At 33.2% G+C, this 25,869-nt stretch overlaps 1 protein-coding gene across 1 annotated transcript in view; it reads right to left on the bottom strand.

The window, feature by feature from the left end:
* Positions 1-20,437, bottom strand: part of LOC101622182 (disintegrin and metalloproteinase domain-containing protein 5-like) — a 35,567-nt gene extending 15,130 nt beyond the window's left edge. Inside the window, exons 1-8 of the mRNA XM_012724779.1 lie at positions 20,270-20,437; positions 19,073-19,138; positions 14,160-14,231; positions 13,853-14,016; positions 13,018-13,099; positions 5,976-6,115; positions 2,020-2,206; positions 395-490 (exon numbers count right to left, since the gene is read on the bottom strand). Of these exons, the coding sequence (XP_012580233.1) occupies positions 395-490; positions 2,020-2,206; positions 5,976-6,115; positions 13,018-13,099; positions 13,853-14,016; positions 14,160-14,231; positions 19,073-19,138; positions 20,270-20,437 (975 nt within the window). The remainder of the gene's footprint in view (positions 1-394; positions 491-2,019; positions 2,207-5,975; positions 6,116-13,017; positions 13,100-13,852; positions 14,017-14,159; positions 14,232-19,072; positions 19,139-20,269) is intronic.
* Between the last annotated feature and the right edge of the window lie 5,432 nt (positions 20,438-25,869).

Below are 25,869 nucleotides of genomic sequence, written 5' to 3'. Positions count from 1 at the left end.
CAAGAGGAGGAAATAGAAGCTGTTTGAGGATACAAGCTTTCAACTATAAAATAAGTAAATCTGAGAAAATTATGTACAGTATGATGTTTATATTTGAAAACCATTATTTATATAACTGAAAACTTCTACAAAAGAATACCTCAAAGTGTCAGGGAAAGATTTGCAGTGACGTATAGAAACAGGAATGAAGTTGGGAAGAGATCAGGCATTATATACATGAGGGTCCTGAAAATGACAGTTAACGAAAAGGCTGAAGAATGAGTAAGTTCAATGTTGCTAGGGAAAATATAATAAAAAGAACTGAATATGGTATTGATGATGTTTTCCAATTCCTTGAAAAAACATTTCAAGAAATTTAATGATGAGCTACTAAAAATTGTTGATAGCCTCTTACCTTGCAATCTTGTGTACAGCATTCCCCAGAACCACATTCTGCTTTATTTTTCAATGTACATAATGTAGCATCACAGCAGGCTTTGTGTGAACAATTCTATAAATAAATGTTGCATTAATCTCAATGACTATTTGTCCTCAAATAAAACTACAACACAGAACTGCTTTATAAAGTACAAAACTTTTCTAAAAATCATTCAGTAGTCCTATCCTTTATATGAAATTTAAATTAATTACATATTCACAAGTTTATATAAAATGGATTATTTCACTTCCTTCTATTTGAACCTCTATACCATATCAACATACTATGGAACATACTAGAGGAAACAGCTATTACACATCTCAGTGACTACCATTATCCTATTTTCTTATATTTTTGCCTTTATCATAAATCATACACACCAAATCTATTCAGAATAAGAGATTCTATAATGTGAAACTGTCATACCTTTCTCACTTTCATAGTTTCCTCCCTTAAAAGCCCCATAGTAGCTTCTCAGATCCCAGAAACCTCCCTTTTATACAAACTTACTTGTGGGATTGTGGAATGGACCAGTCAGGAGTGAACTATGACCTGATTGGTGCTAAATGGTCCAATCAGCCACAGTATTGAAAAATGAGCAAGTTAGACTTGTAGACAGAGCACCCTGAAAAAGCATATGAGCCAGGGTCTGAGAAAGCTGAAGAGGAGGGCCAGAAGCTGACCTTGAAAGTAACAAATAAGTACCATCCACTAGCCGACCTCTAAAAGAGGAGAAGAAGCCAAAGACCTGCCAGTCACTGAGCCTCCAGTCCTATTTCTGACATCACCTCAAAGGAGCACTAAAGGCCCTGGGCCTGGTGCCTCAAAGAGCTGTTTGTTGTTGGTGTGGTCCAACAACTCACAAAGAGCTGTTAACACTTGGTGTCTCTGACATTGCCTCTGGGGGACCAGTAGTGGCCATCACTACTGGCCAGTGCTGCTCAGGTCTATTGACAGATGACCAATACTCTGCTTACATCTGTATCCTAGTGGATCTGGGATGAGATAACTGGCCACTTGTGGCTATTCAGCAATGTGTTCCTGCTGTTGTAAAATAAACTCTACCGTGATTGTTCTCTGAGCCTGAGTTCTCTTGCAATGGTGAATGCAGGTGAGAACCCACAGATAATGACCTGTCCTCTATCAGACACTGTCCTATGTTCAGCTATAGCCCACAAGCCCCTATTGTACAGATATCAGAATGCTATAGCCCTTGGTTTTGGCTTTTGGCCTTCTGGAGCTTTTTGGTGACTATCCAAAGCTTGGGCAAACATCCTCATTCCAGCCATTCTGGTACCCACCCTCCTGCTTTGGCAGCCCCTGTTTCACTTTCATAACTTTTTGTGGTCGCTGATTATACATTTGGAATTTATTTCTTAGTAAAGACTGACAAAAATCAATATTTGAATACCAATCTCATATAGAGAACTTTTGCTCTCTACTTCAAAAGCCAGCAAAATTAGCAGCTTAAACCCTTCCATCTCTCCCAAGAGAGGTCTTTTGAACCTTTATTCTGCTGAAAGACATGGTTTTTATGTTATTTTCCACCAACTATGCACAAACATACGTAATAAAACTATTTGAAAAAGATTTCTACTAACCTTTGCAGTGCCACAATCACACTGTTCACTTATTTCCAGTATTCCATTGCCACATATACTATTTTTTTGTCTGTAAACGGGGACATTAGGAGGAATTTTGTGCAGACATTCAAAGCCATGATGTGAACCAAAATAGTAAAAGTCATTGACATTACAGGTGCTAAATTCTTTTATACCCCCAGAGTACCTAAATTATAAAAGACACAGTATGACAAAAAGTTTTGCTGCTTATCTCTACATTTACCACTAATGTATGGAGTATTTTAAGAGAATTATAAAGCATTATTCCTCATGGAAAGCAGTAAGAACACTTTTTAAAATGTGTATTTTATTGTTAATACATTTTAAGACACTTCAAATTTCAACAAGAAAATTTTTATAATGAAAAATCCCAAATCTTTTGATGGTATATATCCTATTTATTTTTATGTATGTAATAACGTTTTACAACACTGTTTGTCCTTTAAAGGTATAGGGTTTCCCCCACTTTTTATCCTACTTTAAAAAAGACTCATTATTTACCGATTATTTACCTATTATTTACCTATGCTACACATTCATTAAATCTTTAAATATAGTAACAGTGCCAAACAAGTGAATTTTAAATTTGTTTTAAATCTTCTAGTTTTTTATCAATTAGTATAATTCTGTTTTTTTATAAAAGCCTTTTATAAAGGCTTGTAATAATTTTGACAGTATACTTTAGAGTTTTTGCTCTCCATAACCAAAATATTTTTCAAATAAAAATATACACTTCCCATCAGACAAGATGGTATAGACAAAGTCCCTGCTTCTCTTAACTAAATATACATGTAAGCTCGTTAAAGTAATGCAAGCAGCAAGCTAAGGAGAACTCTGCAAGGGTGAAAGACTGCACAAGCTAGTTGGGGGCTCCAGGACTAGAGGAACATATTAGTTGGATATATTATATTTTTTATCCAACGAAAGACAGCAAACAAAAGTCAGTCATTACAGAACCACAATTTAGCAACAAAAGTCACCATGGATATGCTTGTTCTTTTCATGACTTCAAATTGGAATTTGTCAAAAATGCCACCAGTGTAGATCAGTTGAGCTTCTGCTAATAATAATTTGCCAAAGAACTGGTCTTCCAGCTGCTAATTCTATGCTACTACCAACAGTCACCAGGAGCAGAATCACACTGACAACACTACCACCATACCTATACACAGCAAAATCAATTCTAAAACTAAACTGAAAAAAAAAAAAACCTCATATGTGCCATCATTTTCAGGTATTTTCCATTGTTTTCAGGTATTAGATAAAAAGATGGCAATTGCTGAGAGAAGGAAATTATTAGGTGAGATACATCTATATTTTTGAGAACAATTTTCCACAAGTACAGTGAGCCAGAAGATGGACTTTAGAATTTGGGGACCACAGAAATAATTGGAATCTCTGAGATAAAGGATCAGGTAGAAAAAAAATTATACAGAGGAGATCCTAAAAATCCATAGGGTACTCAAAGAATTCCTGGGTTGAGAATCTAGCAGGCATGTATAAGGCATGATCACGTGAGGCTTATCAGGGAGTAGCTGTGTAAGGCTGAAGAGACACTGTTGATTGACATAAACTAGAGGACAAGTGGTTCTGGGATGTAGGAAGGCCTGTCCTGATGAGCTGTGAGCACATTACTAGCACATATGTATACAGCTAAATACTAGAAAGTGAATTGATATAATCCACCACATCAACAAAAGAAAGTAAAAACCATATGATCACATTATAGATGCTGAGAAAACATCTGATAAAGTTCTACATCCATTTATAATTAGGGACCTTGAAATTTGGGGGATGGAAAGAAGATACCTTAATATAATAAAAGCTATATATGATAAACTCACAGCAAATATGCTTAATGGTGAAAAACTTAAAGCTTCCTTTTAAAATCTTGAACAAGACAAGGATATCTACTCTCACCACTGCTTTTCAATGTAATACTGGAAATCCAAGCTAGAGCAATTAGGAAAGACATATAACAAAGAAGCAATAAAACTTTCACTATATACAGACAACATGATAATATATAGAGAGAACACTAGCAATGCCACAGAAAAAGCAACTAAAACAATAAACCAGTCCAGTAAAGTAGGTTACAAAATCAACAACAACAACAAAAAAAAAAAAATCAGAAGCCCTCTCATAAACAATCAGTCTAAAGAAGAAGAAATGAAGAAAAGAGGAAGAATGGAAGTGCTACACTCCCAGACTTCACACTATACTACAAAACCACGGTAATCAAAACAGGGGCAAAAACAGACATGCAGACCCAAGCAATTGAGTTAAAAAATCCAAAAATAAAGCCATACATAAATGGGCAACTAATCTATGGTAAAGAACCAAACATGTACATTAGAAGAAGGAAATTCGCTTCAAGAAATGGTGCTGGGGAAACTGGACCACTAGATGCAAATGAATGAAACTAGACTGTCACCTCACACCATACACAAAAACCAACTCAAAATAAATAAAAGGCTTGAATGTAATGCTTGAAGCCTTAAAGTGCCTTGAAGAAAACAAAGGTACAACACTAAACTAAAACATTTCTGTAAAACAAAGAGACATTAACCAAAATGAAGAGACAAACAGATGGGAGAAAATATTTCCACTCGCACAATGGGATAAGGAACTGATATCAAATAGCTGTGAAGTGCTAAGACAACTCACCAAGAAGAAAGCAAACAACCCAGTCAAAACATCAGCAGTAGACCTAAACAGACACTTCTCCAAAGAGGAAATGGCCAACAGGCATATGAAAAAAATGCTCAGGCTCACTTATAATCAGGGAACTGTGTATCAAAGCCACAATGAGAGAACACCTCACACTGGTGAAGATGGCCCATGTTAAAAAAAAAAAAAAAAAAGCAGCAAATGCTTTTGAAGATGTGGAGAAAACAGAATCCTCTTCGCAGCTGGTGGGAATGCAAATTGGCCCAACCACTATGAAAAGTTGTGGGGAGTTTCCTCAAACTACTAAGAATGGAGCTACCATATGTCTCAGTGACTCCACTCCTAGCAATCTACCCAAAAGACACAAAACCATTAATTCGAAAGGAAACTTGCACTATACTTATTGAAGCACTGTTTTCAATAGCTAAGATACGGAAACAACTTAAATACCCAAAAACAGATGAAAGGATCAAGACGATGTTGTATATAAACACCATGGAACACTAGTCAGCAATCAAAAAAGACAAACTCATGCCATTCTCAGCAACATGCATGGAGCTAGAAGGTATTACACTCAGCAAAATAAGTCAGAAGGAAAAAGAAAAATATTGATGGCTTCACTTACAGACGGAATATAAGTAGGGTCAAAAAGAGAGAAAATGTATAGGCAAACTAAAGATATGAGACATAAAGGTGGGGGTGGGGGGAGATGGGTCAAAACAGATGAGGGAAGAGCACCACAGACCAGGGTGATACCTCACAGATGATGTGGTGGTTGGAGATTTCGGGGGGCTACACCTGAGCCGAGTACAAAGGTGAACAACAATATGAGAAAATACAAATTTTATCCAAACAACTTAAACTCTTAAAACTTATGTTTGAATTATTAAAATGGACTATATTTGTACAATGTCAGCTTCATATGAATGCATTCAACTTTATATGGAATCACAGAAATTAAGCAATTCACATGGCATGCCTCTGGAAGTGTCCCTCAATATGATCAACAGAAAAAAATAGAAGTCAGTTTCAGGAAGGCTGTAAGGTGGAAGAGTGTGCTCCTAGGTATGGACAACCTGGGGGAGTAGCAGGACTATTTTGGCACGTAATCCATTGCACTTGAAAAGAAAAGTATATTCTGCAGTTATGCATGTAATGGAAGTATTATAGTACTGTAGTATAGTATTCCTTAATAGAAGTAATGATTTCCTAACCAGAAAGAAGAAGAAAGGAATATGTGTACTTAATATAGAAAATTATCTTACAGTGCTTCTGGTGACATTATGCAAACATCTCCTGAACAGTAGCAGGTGCTATCACTATTGTCATAAGTTAATCCCAAATTAAGGCCAAGTAACTGCACAATACTGACAGTATATGACTCCAAAGACAAGCCCTCTGGATACTACATACAAGAAAAGAAAAAGAGTCACTCAATTATTTTAAATAAAACATTGCTTACCATAACTAAAAAGTGACCATATTATACTCATTTTTAAAATTCATAAATGCATCCAAGATATATTATGCAGTTATAACTAAAGTGTATGATAAATATATTAAAGATAGAGAAACATGCACATTGATTTCAAAATACTACTACTTAAGCCAATACTAGTTATCTTAGCAAATGTAATGGCCTTAAATACCACATTTTATGGCTTAAAAAAAATTCGGCTAACATTTGGACTTAATTAATTCTGCATTCCTTTTGTAGTAGGTGGTCTCTAAAATGGGCTCCAATGATGCCTGCCTTCTGATATTTATGTCCTTGTGCTTTCCTATTCCAGTAAGTATAGACTGAACTTCTTGACTTTAAGTTAACTGAATATAGCAGAGATGATGGAGCAACATTTCCAAGGGGACTTATAAAAAAACAAATTTCTTGGCTTCCATTCTCACTCCTTCCTGCCCACTCTTAGGGAAGCCAGCTGCTGTGTCATGTTCAGGAGCACGTGAGTGAGCTTGAAAACAAATTTACTTGGCTTGTCAGCAAATCTTCCCTCTCATGGGAGAGAAAACTACAACCCTAGCTAGACCCTGATCTCACTTACTAGGCTGCTCTAGGTTTCTAACCCACAGAATTGTGTTCTTACCACTTGCTAAGTTTAGTATTATCAGTTATGTAGCAAAAGATAAAATACAACCTCAATAGTTATTTTTCTCCTTTAAGTTATTTCCAATTAATGCACATGGATTATAATAGCTTTATTCATAACTGTTAAAACTTGCACACAACTACAAAACACTTCAGTTAGTAAATGGATAGATAAATACACTGTGGTACAATTTATGAATGTACCATATTACCCACAGACAGTGGAATATTATTCACTCAGCACTAAAAATAAGTGCTGATTATCAAGTAATAAAAAAAAAATGTAAACTTCTGTTACTAAGTGAAATAACCCTATCTGAAAAGGTTGCATTCAATGTTTATAACTCTATGTTATTCTGCGAAAAGAAAAATTATGGGACAATAAAAGGAACAATAGCTGCGGGAGGTAGGAAAAAATTAATAGGCAGAGAACAGAAAAAATTTAGGCCAGAGAAAATACTCAGGATGATACCATAACGGAGGGTATGTATTTGTCTATATCCATGGAATGTACAAAACCAAGATTGAACCTTAGAGCAAACTATGGATTCTAGATTTTGATAGATAGTGTTTTTCAGATTCATCCATGTTGTCTCAAAAAAACAGAATTTCTTCTCTTTGTTTTTCTTTTTCCTTCCATTCACACCTGTATGGACACTAAGATTGTTCTCTATCTTGACTGGTCTGAAAAATATCCCAAGTACATGAGAGTGCAGATATTTTTTTCAAGATACTGTTTTCATTCCTTTGACTATATGGTCAGAAATAGGGCTGCTCAATCTTACGCTACTTCTGTTTTTAATTTTGAGAAACCTCTTAATGGCTATAGTAATTTGCTTTCCTGACAATAGTGTTAACAGGATTTCTTTTCTCCACATGCTCACCTGCACTGGTTATCTCTTGTCATTTTGGTAACAGTAATTCCACAGGTATGAGAAAATACCTTACTGTGATTTTTGACATGCATTTCACAATTAGTAGTAATGTTAAGCATCTTTTCATATACTTGACAGCCACTTGTACATCTTCCTTGGAAAATGTCTATTCCCTCAGATCCTTTGCCTGTTTTTTTATCAGGATGAAATTTTTGTGCTGTTATTGAGCTGTGTGAGTTCTTTACATATTTTGTAAAATACATATAATTCATATATGTGGTTGGGAAATATGTTGTCTTTTAATTTGATGGTTGTTCCTTTTGTGGCGCAGAAGCCATTTTGTTTGATATAGTCCCATTTGTTTGTTTGTTTATATTTTGACTGCTAAGACCAATGTCAAGGAGATTTCTCCCTGTTTTGTTCTAAGAAATTTATGGTTTCAGACATTATCTATAAGTCTGTAATCCATTTTGAACTAATTTTTGTGTATTGTACATTCTTTTACATGTGACTATCCAATTTTCCCAGCCTAGTTATTAATGACATTTTTCATTGACTACTGTGTATCTTTGGTGCCTTTGACAAATAATAGTTGACTGTGTATCTGTGAGGTTTTTTTCTGGACTCTCTACTTCTACAACTGTCTTTCTTTTGGAGGTTGTGCATTATTGATTATGCACGCCATGGTAGAGTGCCTAAATCTCTCCACTTTCATGGAAAGTAGGTTGGAAATTATATAAGATAAAGAGATTCTTGGTACATGAAAGTATCAAGTTGGACCAAATATTCCCCAGCAGCCAAGGGCCTCTTTCATCCTCTCATGTTCTCACTGGTGATATTTTTCACTCAGATTTGGAAGTAGTACATCCTAGAAGCATACATGAAGGGGTTGTCAGACTTTCCTCCAAGACTTTTGTCCTACTGTAATTTAGTTTTGAGTAGATGGAGAAGATGAGCCCAGCATCTTCACCGTGCCATAAAATTGTCCTACTTCCTAATATACAAATGATTTTAAATGACTGAAATAAAATTATTGACAGTTAGATTCAAGAGGAGAAAATATATACCATAAATGAGAATTAAAAGGAGTGTCAGAAGGCAGTAAGCCAACAGTTGTTTCCACATACAATCAGACACACATGTAATTATACTTAAAATTTTTAAGTATAAAAAAAACTACAGTATGGCTCATAACATACTCTATTAATAAAAGTAAAATTGAGTTATATGTCTGTTTTTTATGAGAAATACTAGTGGAATTACAGAAGAACCTGATGAAAAGGAAAGAAAGGGTAGTATTAGTTAAAATAAAGCTGTTCAGATTATATTTTTACCCTAATTCATTTTATATTTACTTTAAAGTTTTACTCTAAGTGCATTTAAACAAATATATAAACACCATGGTTATGTCATAGATAAATTTAAATAATTTAGCTGATATGACAAAACAACTGAAATTCTAGAATCAAGAAGTGACAAAAATGTTAACATATAGAAGATGTTAACAGTAGTTTAGAAACAGCTGACATCACATTACTAGTGAATTGATATAAGAAAATACCAAATGTAGCATGAAGAAAAGGGAGAAACTAAGATCAGGGATTACAGAACATTTGTTAAGAGTGTTCAAAGTATGCTTAACTGGGTTCCGGAAAGAGAAAAGAGAGCCAAAGCAAAATAGTTGAAAAGCTAATGAACCAACAGAATAAGTATCACTGAGGTGAACTTCAAAATAAACTATGGACCTTGTGTGTTTATGATATGGCAGTGTAGGTTTATCAATTATAACAAACCCCCACACTGGTGGGAGTCGCTGATAACACGGGAGGCTCCCCCTGTGTGAGGGAGTGTGGTGTTCGGGGAAATAGCTGTAAGCTTCTTTCAATTTTGCTATGAGCTTAAAACTGTTATTACAAAGTAAATTCTTAATTTAAAAAAAGGGTTAGTAGCCAACAAATAATTTGTCATTGGAGCAACAGAAACATCTTGAAGGCAATATAGTCATCATTTTCTCAAACATTTAACGAACTCTATACTTCACTTTCATAAATTAAAGAATAACAATTATAATGCCAGTAAAACTTCCATAACTGATGAAAACTAGTAATGCATAGATTATAGATTCTGCCTAAAAATTCTCAATATAGTAAATACATAAATATATATATATATTTATGTTTATGTAACATACTAAATTTAAACTGCAGAGATTAAAAGCAAAGAAAAAATTTGAGCTATAATACAAATCAATGACAAGATAGCAGCAAAGATATTTGTTTGGAAATTAACAATAAACTACTAAGTAATCAAAAGTAAAACTAGGGATCACAGAGAAATAAGAAAATATGGATATTACATATCAAACTTATATAAAGTTAAGCATAGAAAAATTTAGTATTAACATAAATACATGAAATACTAACCATTATTGACTAATATTCCATCACAAAAATTTAAAGTACAAAGACCAGTCAAAAAGAAATGAGCCAGAATAAAAACAGATTTTTATAATTTTATATAGCGTATAGTCTAGATGATATACAAAGTTGGTTCTTTGAAAACACTAATGGATCACAAAAGATCTATGTCAAAAATGAAAAATGTGAAATTAGCAAATATACATTTTACATATCACTGTATTATATTGTGAACAACTATGCAAATTTCATGATAAAATTAAGATATAAACAATCTCTTAGAGAAAATTACAGGTATTATTCCCAACAGCTTTATATGACTTATTAAAAAATTTTAAAAGGATTGCTATATTACAAGAAAGGAAAATTGCTCATCAAGCTCATCCATGAACATAAATATAAAACAATTAAAAAATAAGCTAGAAAATAAATCCAGGAAAAATAAAAAGGATAAACACAATCATATAGATTTTATCCCAGATCTAGATAGCTAACTTACTAATCATAAATATATTAATGTAAGAATCCATAGTAAAGGTTATAGATGTCATCTCATCATGTCATTATTTTGATAAAACGGAGGGGGGGGGGAATGACCATTAAGCTATTTGACAGAAGGAGATATACCAAAAAAATGAATAAATTTATGAAGCACAGTTAAAATAAAGCATTTGAATATTATATAAATTAAATTATAAATCTATTATAAGAGAGTAACATGAATTAAAACCTTCAAACCTCAGAATAGAAAATAGCTGAACAATAGAAGACCTAAAAGAGGAAGTGACAGAATTCATGGAATTATTGAAAACACAGAAAAATATGTCAGAAATAATAACAAAAACACAAGATGGTGCAGCACCCTGCCAAGAGATCTCATCCTGAACCTCTGGTCCTTCCAGAGAGAAAAGAAGTATAATATTGACATAATGTTCCTTCAGCATTGTAGGTGCTGTGTGGAAGAACCTACTCCAATTTTGCACCATGGGGATCACAAGAGAATCTGTAGGGTGCAACCTCTGTGAACCTCCTATTATGGAAAAAGCATAATGGGTTTCCAACAACCAACACCCGGCTCTTGGCACAAATGAATGTGTAACTGTACAGCCCAGGAAGTAGTCCCAAGCAGCAGATTTGCTCACCTGCATAAGCAAGCTGGTGGCACAACCGGCCCAAGGAACTGATCAGGGCACAGATCTGTCCAATCTGGGTCTCAAAAAAGTAGTTTTCCCAACTCTGGAACCATCCTGGACAGAATACATCCCACACCCAGGCAAAAGGTGGGGGGAGGGGGCACAGTCTTCATTCCCCACTGTGCATCTTGCTCCAGACCTCTCCCCGTGATAATCTTTGTCAGGAAAATGAAGAAGTCCATGTGGACTCTTCTCAGTCCCACCCAGGCAAGCTCATGAGTCATAGCCCTAGCTGTGAAATATGACCACCAAACCACTGGACAGAAAGGGCTGGCATGAACACTGGTAAGCCACATAATCAGGCAACCAGCCAGTCACTGGGTGTGTAGGCAGAGCTGAATCTAGCAGTTTGTAAAGCTTGTGTTCGCTTGAGTCATGACCACAACAAGAGTATTAGTGATCTTAAAGCTGTTTGTGCCACTGTTCCTGGACAGGAAAAAATAATCTGTAGTTCCATTCATTGCTTAACACACCATTCATCCAGGTCAACAAGATCAACTTAAAAGAGTGCACAAGACTTGGCCCAGCCCACTGTGGCATGTGCTCTGGGCCAACAGCCCCCACCTTGTCTCTAACTGCCATGTTGAGACTTCTGGGTAAATTACTGAGGCAGCAACTGACAACAAAAGAACAGTATCTCTTTTCTCTGGCTTATAGATGTTTAGGAGAAAAACAGAGATCATCTGTTGTTCTTATAAAAAAAAAAAAAAAAAAAAAAACACACTGCAGTTTTGTGACAGAAGACTACTGTCAACAAACCCAAAACTTTCAAAACAAATGACATACACTTAAACCGCCACCCCCACCTTGTGTGGCCCCTTAAAATTCCTCCATGGTCTCACCCTGGTACATACTCCCTGGGATTACCTCTTGACTCTGCATTTAAATCATGATTCCTGATTCAGATAAACACTCCCCTGATTACGTTACAAGTCTGATTACTTTTCAGTCAACACTATCAAACAAACCAACTTACAGTGGCCCTTAGACAGAGAGCACACTGGGGCTTCTCCTTCTGCAGGACCAAACCAGTGGCCTCAGGTAACCAGTACATGCATTGTGCACTCTTGCCTGAGTTGAGTCTCCGAACAACAGGCTGTGCAGACACTGGCTTCTGACCTACTTCCCACTTTTTAGTCAGGCAATTGCACAAATCAGTCAGTGTAAAAATGATAGTACAGACTTATTTTTCTGTAATGCTTTCTAACTGTACAAAGGAATATAACTGTTTAGTAAGACATTTCCCCTTTTCCCTGAAAAAAATAGATTATGACTACTTGATTACTGCTTTTTTTCTACAACAATCTGCACCTACCAAAAACTGGATGCAATTATAAGTTACATTAAAATAAAAAAGAATATCACTTCATAAAAAATACATGTATACCAATTATTAATTTAAAGAGAAAAAAGTTATGCTAATAGAAAATATTAAAATTACATTGACTATATATAATCTTCATACAGTCTTCATACAATCGTTCTATTATTTTTCAAAGTAAACTTTAACTTAGGTATATTTTTAAAAACAACATGACTTTACAATCATTTACTACATATACTCTAATTCTTAAAAGCAATTAGGTAAAGTTTAAATTGCATGCTTTAGAACAGTAATACAAAAACCATTAAAGGATAAACAAATTAAGTAATATATTTACTCATGCATTAAGATATTTAAGAAATTTGAAAACATGAGAATAAACTGGATAATAATTACATACCACCGCAACTCCTGCAGCAGATTCCTTATTACACACTTTTCCAGGAAATGTGGCTCCTATAAAACTAGGCTTTTCTTTGAAGCTAATAAAATAATAATTTTCCAGTTAAGTACATTTCAGAGTGGTTATTACCAGAGATAGTTTGCAGAGCAGCAAAAATTATTAGACATTACTATACTCCAAATTCCATGCTACTCTGAATTATACTACTTACTTTTTCTCAAATCACCAATATTAAGAATATTTCAATATAGATATTGTCAAATTTTGAATCTGATAAACACCCAGAAGTTTAAGGATGAGACCTAATAGTTAACGTAAAATGCCACTGCTTTAATGATTATAGCTTTTATTTTGGTTCCCTCTACACTTATTGCCCTGAAAATTCAGTTCTCTGTGACCTCCTTATTCATCTATTTACTGAAGATGCATAGATTTATCTATAGATTACATTCTAGATAATGTAGCAATTTAATATATTCATGCTATCATAAGATAAAAATGTAAGAAACAGATGAGAGGTAAGAATGTACTGATACTATAACAGATAGTATCATTTGTGAGTCAAGGCAAATCAAAGATTGGTTATTTCAATGCTATTATTTAACTTTACATTTATCAGGCAAATTTATATTGTTTGGTAAAATATTTTAGTCTTGTTTCACATGAAATTTTTGATTTTCAAGGATTTTAAAATTACATGTTTTTTTCAATCCTCATGGTGTCTCTAAAATTTTTAAAACATGTTATATATTATATAATAGTTTTTTATCTAACATGAAATCATTTTATGTAATTCCTATAATGTTATGCAAGTTTGGAACACAATACTCACGCCAATAAGTATGCAATATGATGAGATTCAAAGAGGTGGCTTCTCTTCCATTCTACAAACCTAAATAATATGTGATTCGGATTTCCTGCAGTAGAAATTTTGTTTTTATTTGACCAAATTTCTATGGAAGATATTACAATGTTTACCATCAACTTGGCAAGCATCTAAAATGAAATGGCAATGAAAATTTATATGAAATTGAGTATTAAATTTGAAAACATTTAACACCTCTAATTTTGAGCAAGGAAGTTCTTCAACTGTACACAGAAAAATAAGGTATATAAACAAAACAGGTTTCAAAACTTACTGTGTTCACAAGGCCAATTATCTGAACAACCTTTTGTGTGACAATCTTTATATCAGATCCCATGTAATCAAACTGAAAAGATAAATTGTTTTTTAAAACAAGTGGATGTCATTAATATATCATATACCCTTTACATACAAAAAGTACTAAATTCAAAATCAACCATGGAAATCAACAATTATGTATAGTATAATAAAAATATTTCAAACTATGATTTTTCAAAATCTGTAATCTACAATGGGAATCAATAATGATGTATAATATAATAAAAATATTTAAAAACCTATGATTTTTTAAAATCTGTAACCTACTTAGTTTAATGGTATTATTGACTTGTTATGATAGCTTAATCATAATTTTTAATGTGGTATTTCCAAAGATACTTATTTCTTAATATAACCATAAACAAACAAAAAAAAAGTGTAGAAGGAAATGCATATTAAGAGATATCTGGAAACTGTTCAGATTACATCATTTAATCTGATAATGTTACATATGTTCTGAAATTTCTGTATTCAAATAAGTTCCTTCTAAGTCTAATTGGTTTAAAATGTCAGGACAATATTCATAGCATGTAAGCAGTGTATCAGCTTTGCTTCTTTTGTCAGTAGAAACTATACATTTTTCCTCAGGAAGTGCTGTCCAGTTTAAGATGTATTCTAGATTATATTCAGAAACACCAACTTGTATCTAGGATTTATATATACAAGTTTTTATAAAACTTTGAGTTAAAATTTTATCAAATCATCTTTTTAAAGCAAACCAAATGATTTGTCTTTTGACCTATTGCTGCATTAAACTGATGCAATAAATCTCATTCATATTTCACTTAATATTAAATCCTCATTACATCCCTTGATCAAAGTGTTACACATTATCAATACAGTACCAAAATTAATATAATATTTTAAAGTTTGTAGATTTAAGAAAGCTGATCTACAGGTCATTTGCTTGTGAGTTTATTCACTCAGCAGCAAGTGAATGCTGAGTACCACTTAAAAATATTAAGCTGCATGTTTTCCTCATAGCTTAGAATTTATTGGTATATGAATAATGCCTACCTGAAAATTTTAATGATATCGCCTTTATAATTTAACTATAAACATAGCTTGGGCCAAGGACAGAGGAATATGTCAGAAGAATGTGTTTGATATGCATACATATATGTTTATACAGTGGAATACTTTTTGGCTATTTAAAAAAAAATGAGTTCCAGTCACTTGAAACTGCATGAATGGAATTAGAGAGAATAATGGTAAGAAAAAATATATTCAAAGGAAAAAGAAAAATATTGGATATTCTCACTGTATATGGATATAGAGAAACATAACAGGGTCAGTCAAAACCAAGCTGATAATACTCAACATATGGCTGCAACACTGAGGCAACCAATGGGGAGGATGGTGAGGTGGAGGTGAGGTGGGGGTGAGGTGGGAGTGGGGAGGGAAGGGGAAGGCGCAGCAAGTGTGGGTAGTGTGTGAAAGCATATCTTTATAGAATTGGAACACAGAACTGCCATGCAGACACAAAGATATAAATCTGCTTTACCTCCATCAACATAATATTCAAGAAAAAAGAAAACTCTCCTTTAAAACTATCTATACCTAACACCAGCAATGATCCATTCAAATTCTTTCCTAGTTTTTTTTAAGACATAAACACATACAACTATATATTATACATACACATATATAATTGTATGCTTACGCTGAAGATGTACAAAGTGATAATTTGATTTAAATTCATACATTCTTTGGAGATGAGAAAAACTGTCACGTTTATTTTGTTTGTTGTGATCATTTCTAATACTAGCTACATCATCTATATTCTTTTTAACAACATAATATGCTTTTGTACTTTCTATTTGGTAACATTTTCTCCCCATTTATTTTTCTACAAGTCAGTTCCTGAATTTATATTTCAATTTTAATGTTTCCATTTATCATCATTTATTTGTGTTTGATATTAAGTTCTTTTACTTCTCCTGTTTTGTAGATTAATACTTTTTTTTTTAAGATTTATTTGTGCATACAGAACTGGGATACAGGCCAGAGGCTCAGGGGCGGTGAGAGATTTCACCAGAAGGCAGAGTAGGGAGCAGAACAGGCAGCACGAGGAAGTACACTGCTGAGGGGAGCAGCGGGTGGGTCAGGAGAGGTCTGCCACGCCATGTGGTCACCTCCGGGGCAGGCGGGGATCGAACTCATGCGGAATTGGTTTTAGCTTCTCAGTGCTGTGCTTTAACCCGCTGCGCCACCAGGGAGGGCCCTTGTAGGTTAATACTTTAAAATAAATGCTTCATTCATATATTTTCCATTCTTATTAAACACAACTATTTTCTATGGTAGACATTGTCTCTAGTTACCAATATTTAGTTCTCTTCTAATGGAGAAGCCCTCCTTCCCTTTTTTAATATAGAAATAATCAGGTGATTCACCGTGACCAATGAAGTCAGGGCAAAAGTGCTGAAGGTCACTTCCCATGTTGTCACTGACGCTCTTCAATAAAACTGATAATCGGAAAGGAAGTTTTAGATATAAAAACACACAAAAATCTTAACATTCTGTATTTTTGAATCAACAGATGGAAGACATCTGCCTAGAAAGTCACCTTGACCCACGGTTGACATTGCATGTATAAAAAATAAATCTTGCCATTAAAATACTGGGTTTATTTTTTACCATAACACAAATTTGCCCTGTTCTAATTAATGCATTGCCTAAAAAAATTTTTTAATTGTTATAAAGAAATCATTACCGTTTATTTTTCACCGTGAAAATTACATTATTTAATTTTTTCATTTTATTTTTTGCCTATGTTTTATCCTTTATATTTTAATATACTGTGGTATATCAGCCTATCAGTTTTTGTTTTTCAAGTCATTACAGCTCACCTTGGGACCTAGAGATGAACTACATGCACATATGTTCTACAAATACCTACAGATACTTGAAGGTATTGGCACCCACTTATAAGGTACAGTGTTAAGTATAGCAACCTGATAAATAATTGTATTCTTTATGAATTAACATTTATTTTCTATCTGTTCAAGATTAAGAGGAATACCTAAATATATTTCATTGTACTTTTGAGTCCAAGTAGTTCCAGACTTTCCTTTTCATAGTTTAATTATAACTTATTTAAAAATGAAATGTTTATTACAAATTTATATTTTACATCATTGTTCATGTTTGTACAATGTAATTTGAATTGCACCAATCGGTATAAAATATACCTCCCATTCCTTAAAGTTTATCATGCTGAATCTTATATTTGCTGTTAGTAATATCATCCAGATTTTCTTTTTGATAGATAATCCTTTTGCTAGTCAATTAAAAATGTTTTATACCTAAAACTGCTATTTTGTTTTTAGCACCTTATATGGCATGTTTATATCATCTAATCAAAATTCTTTGAACTTTACTAATATTTACCCCCACTCACATTATTGCAATTAATGAAGGTGACATAATTTTCTTTTTTCCTGTTTTCTAATTTCTAATTCATTTTTTCATGAATTCTAATTTCTAATTCATGTTTTCATGGTATTTTCTGATGACCTCTGCTATTTATATGAGAATTTTTTTTCTTTTTTTGCTATGATGATTTCAAGTTTATACATTCAGGGTAATATATTCAGCTGAATCTACCTAGAGAAGGCCTCTATCCTGTGCTGACAAAAAAAAAAGTAAAGCTTCATCAGAGTTCAACTCTTAAAGAAATGCTTAATGCATTGACTCTTAATAAGGCGATCTGAACAGAGTTACAGAAATGAGGTCTTACCCTGCCAGATGACTGGTGACAGCAGTGCATTGCTTACTTTTGATTTAACGATAAAGTTTCTGTAAATATTTCTTTGAATGAATGCTCTTTCTATCCTACTCTTAAATGTTTAGATCAACGTTATAGAGGTATTTTAGATCAACTTTATATAAGTTATACCTCTAGATAAATGTATAATTTTATTTAAAATAAAATTAACTCATTTTAAACATTCATTTTGAAAACTACGTATCAAAAAAAAATCTACATAAAACATAAAATTCAAAGCTTCTCTATCTATCCATTATCCAGAATAATCTATTGTTAATATTTGTCAAATTTAGTTCTCTGTCTTTATCTGCAGATGTGAACCTTGGAGTACCACTGTTCATTTGCTGAACTATTTAATGATAAAAAGTTGCAAACACTCTGTCTATACTTATTAAGAATTAGGACTTTGTCCTTTTTGCCCATTATACCAATATCAAATTAAAAAATGTTAATTCAACAATATCAAATGTATTACATATATATGTGTGTGTGTGTGTGTGTGTACATATATAATGACTATATATGACATAGGAGCTATATGTCATCTAATTTTATATGTCATCTAATTTTATATGTTCATCTAATGTCAAGTAGAGAATATTCACATGGAGGGAAGCTAATCTATAACCTTGACTGCTGTTGAATATAGCCTTCAATCCCCCAAAATAGTTAGAAAACCTAGTCAGGGCTTCTCAGAAACCCAAAGAGATACTCAGCCCCATAACAACAGCACTTGAGCAGAAAGCTCTGTAGCTCTGCATTTGCAGAACCAGCTGCTAGGGAACTTAGGGCACAGTTCAGACTGATGCGACCCTCATAGAAAGAGTTTTGTTCATTGAGAATGTAGCCCTTAAAAAAAAAAAAAAAACCTGACAAAGTTTAGAAAATGAAAAGGTGCCTTGCTTTGCAAAAGCAATTAGCTGTTCCAAATGAAAAATAACTATTTATTTTTTCACACTTTTTAAGGATCTATTAATTCCAAAAGTAAAACAAACATTGATCAAAAAGTGGTCTAACATTTGTATTATTACATCATTGAAATCAAGTGTGACAAATGTTAAATCTTTTAAAATAACAATATATTTTTTAAAAAGACCTACCAGTTTTTTATCCACAATGATGTACATTTCAAGATAACGAGGGAACAACTTGTAAAACTCAGTTCTCTGAAAAACACATCACATTAATCATGAGGAAATTCCAAAAACTTATCTTCTATTGGATTTATTTTCAGAAATAGAGACATACATTGATATTAGAATTACATAAGAGGGCTGTTTTCAAGTCAGAAGAAAAAAGAAAAATACTGAATGGTTTCACTTATAGGAAGAACTTAAGAGAACCAAATAAGACATAAGGGGAAACGTGCAGTGTTATTACAATACAAAACAAAAGAAAAACAAATAGACACTTATAAACCAGAGCTATCCTGGGGGGAGGGGGTATTTGGTGGGGGGAGAGAGGAAGTAAACGTTGTAAAATGAGCAATAATGTAAATAGATATACAAGTTTTTTTAAAAGAAAGCTATTTTCAAATGCAAAATGTAGGTACTATTTAGAAAATTCTGGTCTAAAAAGTACCTGGGGCTAATAAGAATTTTCAGTGACAACTGAAGTTCTAATAGCACCCACTTTCTGATCTTACTAATAGCAACAACCGACAATAATGAGTTTATAACATATGGCTTTTTTTTCATCAGACTTGGGATAAATTTCCATAAAGGGCTTTATTTGTAATATCATTATTAAGAAAATAATTGGTTAAATATGTCTGGCAAATCTAGATTAGAAAGTATTACTGAAGTTCATAGTAAATAAAGTTTCTTATAATAAAGACTGTTACATATGTCAGTGTACAGGTTTTTGTAGAAAAATTTATCACACACCTATACATGTACATTCTGTAAGGTTCTGATAATATTCCTTCCTGAAGTATCATGAAACAAAGACTTGATTTAGAAATCCAGATCACATGATACTTTCACTTTCACCTATATTATCAGAATAAATGTATAAAAGGCATAATTAGATTAATTATACAAATGTTACATGTGGAAATTGTTTTCTTTTATCTTACATTCATGTTTCCAGGGTTAATAATCTAAACTTTGCTAAACTTTCATCTAATAACAACTATAACAAAAATCTAGCAGCATTTCTATCCATTTTAAAAATCAAGCAGGATCATGATGTAAAAGTAAAATGATCTTAACATTTGCAAGTTAACTACATTTTGCTTTGAAAGCATTTTCATTTATAAATTTGTGCTAAATTAAGATTATAAAGTCAACACTTACTTCTATACTTGTTCTGACTTCATATGTTAAATCACTACGGCTGTAAGTGACATTTCCTCCTAATAGAGGAATTTTAATTTTATCTTTTTTTTCTTCATAAACCATGTGCATGAATCCTGATACAGCCTCCATTGGTTCAATTCCATATGAGATGTTTTTGAACTGCATTGTTCCCCTAAATGTTAAAATAATCCAAACAAGTTTGAAATGACCCTACCGAAACAATAATATTCTTTTTTAAAAGTACCTACAGTCCAATTTTTAATTTTACTTTTCTAAAGATTTACTTATTTATGCATACAAGAGCTGAGGTACAGGCCACAGGTGCGATGGGTGAGAGGATTCACCAGAGACAGAGTGGAGAGCAGAACAGGTGTAATGACTGAAACACACTGCTGAGTGGAGCAGCAGGTGGGTCAAGAGAGGTCTGCCAAGCCATGTGGGTCAGTTCCCTGGTCAGAGATTGCTGTAGTGACTGCAGATAGCTTCATAGTGCTGAGACTTCCCCCCTTATGCCACTGGGGAGGCCTATAATCTAATATTCTAATGAGACAGTTTAGCCAAAATATTTCTTTACATTAAACATCACCTCTCTTTTTCCTCTAAGGTGTTATCCCAAAACTGGACCAGCAACACCACAGGCTACATATTGCTTTTATTTAAACTATTCTAATACTTATATCCAGACTATCTAAAGGAAGCATGGTAGTGGCATGAATACAATTCCTGGAATATAGATTTTCTAAGCCAGTCTGTAGGTTCCAGAGGCACTCTCTTTGCATGGACTTAGGTTCCTTTTCTCTTTTGATACTCCTAACCCTCCTCTGACATTAGTGTCCTAAATCCTGTCTTTATGTGGGCAGAATTGGAGAATGGCATGCTTAAAAATTACGGGGAATAGAACCAAAGTTACATTCAGCATTTTGCATTTATGAATCACTCTAGGAAGTTCAGGAATCAGCAACAACAATAAAAAAAAATTTTTTTTCAAAGAAAGAAGATACTACAAAGAGACCACCAACACCACTACATCCAAAATTTTTTGAAATCTCAAGCAGCAGAAATTGTCACATTCAACTGGAGGGCCAGTTGGTGCCAGGGTAACCCATTCAGTGTTCTTAGGGAATCAGAGCAATAGAGGTGACAGTAGAACTAGAAAATGTACATGAAGATCAACTCAGACTATCAAGAACTAATATTAACAAATTGAATATATCTAAACAGACCACAACCTGAGGCCTGAACAAGTGTTGAGTGACACAAGAGAATTTGGAAAACCTGCAATATATCCATGGTAATTGCAATCCATCTGAAAAAAAAATTACAAAAAGAAAAACACATGGAGAAATTATAAAAAATAACCCCAAAATGTTAATCATATTTATTATTTTAACTAGCTTAGTACTTTAACATGTATGTCAAGTACCTAATAAATTTGTGACAGACAGAAGCATAAACTAGCCCAAATTATTCAATTTCAGTGAATGTTTAAAATAATATATTTGTAATTACAAAATATTCATTTTTTTTCTGTTTAAGATTTTTTTTAAATAAAATAGTCTATTTCTACATATATTTCCATCTCAGTTGTAATCCCCATGGTCTTCCCATCACCAAATCACCTGTGTGCCATCACCATAGACAAAATATTCATATTTTAAAGAAATCCCAAAAGAAACCCTTTAAGAAAAAAATCCTAAGTCTTACCTGAACTAACAAAGGTTTAGAATGTTGGGTGTCATCTTTGTCATAAGAATAAACAACAGAAGCTGAAGAAAAAAATGATCTAGGCAGGAATCACAAAAACATGCTCAAGTTATGAAACAAAGCATAGAAAAAAATTCTTCATAATATAAATGTTCTTTTATTGAGAAGTTAAAGTAGTGCAGATTATCTTGCCATATCATATTGTTCAAATACTTATCATTTACAGAAATTTAGGTTTGAGGGAGGCATTTCAACTATTGTGACATGCAATACGATAATGAATACTAAGGAACAATCCAAATTACTAGAAATCACAAATAATAAAGTAACATAAAATCCACCTCCCAGCATTTAAGTTTCAAATCTTCATCTTTATTGCTTACAGAGTTCAGAGTTCAGGTTTTAAACCTAAATGATAAAAATGTAGTGGAAGCACAGAGTTTTCCAAGATTTGCTTGGTATCAATCACAAATTCATCTTCACCAAGGTTAACTTAGTAAGCTTCAAAGTCTTCTCAGTAACCTTGTTGAGCATTTTCTTCCTTTCTCCTCAGTAGCTATTAGAAAGCTTTACTCTACTGGGATGATTCATTCCACTAAGTTACATGTCTCCTCACTTTCAGATCTTCTGTACCCATCCTCCCTCCTAATCTTTATTCCCAGAGGATGAGTTTATTCAAATTAAATACACTTAGTTCTGGATTCCATACTACTCCACATATTGAAAATGCAGGCATTTTGGATGCCATAACTTTGAAATCTTCCTCTCTACTTAGTTTTTTTAGCTTAATGTTATTAAAAGGCTTACTTTCAAGTCATTACTATCTAAGTCATCCTCCACTGACCCTGTGTCCTAAGTATTCACTAACTAGTCTCATTTCTCAACAAATTTTATCAAAAGAGATTTAAGTGTCCATAATTTTCATTCTCACTGAAAGTGCACTAGAAAATTTATAAGCACCAGAATGTCAAAGCTAAAAGACAAATTTTGAAATCACCATTGTACTGGACTGCTATGCCACAATTTTGAAAACTGTCACTGTTTAGTCTAATCAATTTACATCATACATCATCACACTTCTACTGTTCTTCCCGACTCTCTGATCTTTCCAATTTCACTACTCTTTTGCATTCTAGATATCAAAGAAATATCAATCTTGCTATGGATTCATATTTTACCAATATTTGATTTATAAGCATTCAATAACCTCTCATTAAAAAAAAAGACAAATATTGATTACTGCTAAATCAATACTCATTGTAAATCTTTCCTCAGCAACTCAAATTCTATCTTCATTACCTAGTAGGGAAGGATAAAAAACAAATTTTATAGGTAGTACAAACCAAATCCATCCTTTCTTCACATAAATATCTCCCTTGTCTGCATTTCCCACCTAATCACACTATATCCCCTACCATTTCTTATCCAAGATTCCTCTCTTTTCCCCATCATTTCAACAAATCTTCTTCAAATTGTTCTCTCTGGTACTATGGCCAATGTCATTAATCAAGCCACCATCATCATTCTCCTAAACTACTGTATAATCAAAATTTAGTTATCTTCTCACTATTTTGACCCCTCCAAAATGATGTATAAGACTTAATGTTTTTTATAAGTATAATATACTTACACCCAATAAATATAAACGACCAAATGCATAAGACTTAAATAAGTATATGTTTGAAAATATTTTTGATTTCTAAATATACATTTGAATTAGAGACTTTAGCTTAAAAATCAAGAAACCAATGAATTAAAATTTTAAAAGAACAAAATGATTACTTACTGTTTTTTGAGATAGACAAAATATGGTTTTCCTTCTATTTCAATTGTGTAAGCAATCTGTAACATGAGTATCAAAAAATTATATGCAAATAATCATCATTAAGTTATATTTGAAAAGATTGACAATCTTAATAACATATAATTAATAATTACTTAATAATATATAATTACTAATAACATAATTACTAAAAATTACTATAATGAAGAAAAACAAAAAGAATATCAAATAAAAAACAAAAAAGAATGTCAAATAAATAATTTAACCTTTGAACTTATGGAAATAGGAAGAACAAATGAAGCCAAAGATCACTAATAGGAAGGAAATAATAAAAATTAGAGCAAAATTTTTTTTGAAAAATAGAAATCAAAACAGTACAAATCAGTGAAGTCTAAATTTGTTTTTTGAAAAGATAAACAAACAAAATAGACATCTAGGTAGGCTGACTGAGACAAAGTAACGGGAAACTCTTGTAAAATGGAATCAGAAATGACAGAGGAGTTGCTGCAGCAGACTTTTCAGAATTACAGGAAAGATAATAGTGATATAGCCAAGTAATGAGCTACAGTAAATAGCTAGAGAATTTATTCCCATATAAACGGAAAATTTGAAACAGATGGCTTTTGACTAAAGGTACTTTTATAACAGACTGCAAGATAAAATTGTTAGATCACCTTTCTGAAACTACCTTTAAAGCCATTGTTAGTGGTGTTGCTGTGTATCTTGTGCATTTTAATGTTAATTTTAGTTAAGGCTAATTTTATTTCCACAGCAATTTTAAAATAGACTAATCAGGCCCTCCCTGGTGGCGCAGCGGGTTAAAGCACAGCACTGAGAATCTAAAGCCACTTCCTCATGAGTTCGATTCCCGCCTGCCCCGGAGGCGACCACATGGCGTGGCAGACCTCTCCTGACCCGCCCGCTGCTCCCCTCAGCAGTGTACTTCGTCGATCTGCCTGTTCTGCTCCCCGCTCTGTCTCTGGTGAATTCTCTCACCCTCTGCACCTCTGGCCTGTACCCCAGTTCTGTACAAATAAAGAAATAAATCTTTAAAAAAAAAAAAAAAAGACTAATCAAGGCAGACCCCTCCAGAATGAATCAAACAAGTGTTGGGAATATGTGGAATTCAATCTCCTCTCTTGCCAAGGCATTTTCCTTTGCTAATGTTCTTGCTGTTTCCACCATTATACCTTGAAACTTCAGTGTACGAAATTTCCATTCCTTTACCCTCACCCCCACCCAAACTGTTGAAGTAATTTATGTAATGAGAAACTATACCACAATGATATAAAGCAAGCATTAGTTTTTGTGTAAGGCCTGTACTGTTTGACCCTTAACAAGGAAAACATTATTTGAAACTTGAATTATGAGATGGAAAAAACATTAAATGTTTTGGGGAGGGAGGGAGTCTTTTACAAGTAATTTTTGCATTAGAATGAAGAGGCGTTAGGAAAACATAATATAAGAAGGACTATAATTTACCTGCCGTGATGGTGTTTGCCCACAGATGTTTACCAGTTCATGCTTGGCTGTGATTTCTCCAGAGTATTTTTATGCATATATATACAAATAAATACACATAATTTTACAAAACTGGAATAGTAATTAAATTATTTTCTGAACCCCTGTTTCTCACCTTGCAATATGTTGTCAATGTATTTCCTTGTTAGTTAAGTATAGAATTCTAAAACAAAGGAAAATATTAAAAGAAAAAGAATATGCAAGAAATATTTTCCTTGCCTCAAGGATTAGAAGAATTAATACTGTTGAAGTGACCATCTTACCGAAAGCAATATAAAGATACAGAAACTTTGAAATTTGATTGGCATTTTTCAGGGAATAAAGGAAACATTTTTGAAATTTATATAATACCATGAATGATCCCAAATTGCCACAACAATCCAGAACAAAAAGAGCAAAGGCATCCCACATCCAGACTTCAAACTAAACCATAAACATATTGTAAACCAAAGGGTATGTTAGTGGAATAAAAAGCAACACAAAAAGCAATGGAACAGAATTGTGAGACCAGAAAGAAACCACATTTACATGCACAATTAATTTACAGTAAAGGAATAAAGAGCATTATAATGCAGAAAGTATCATCAAC

The sequence above is a fragment of the Condylura cristata genome, unplaced genomic scaffold (assembly GCF_000260355.1).
Source record: "Condylura cristata isolate star-nosed mole 26May11 unplaced genomic scaffold, ConCri1.0 scaffold00014, whole genome shotgun sequence".
NCBI classification, from domain to species: Eukaryota; Metazoa; Chordata; class Mammalia; order Eulipotyphla; family Talpidae; genus Condylura; species Condylura cristata.
The sequence above is the reverse complement of the archived record's forward strand: the minus strand, read 5'-3'. Positions and strand labels throughout refer to the sequence as shown.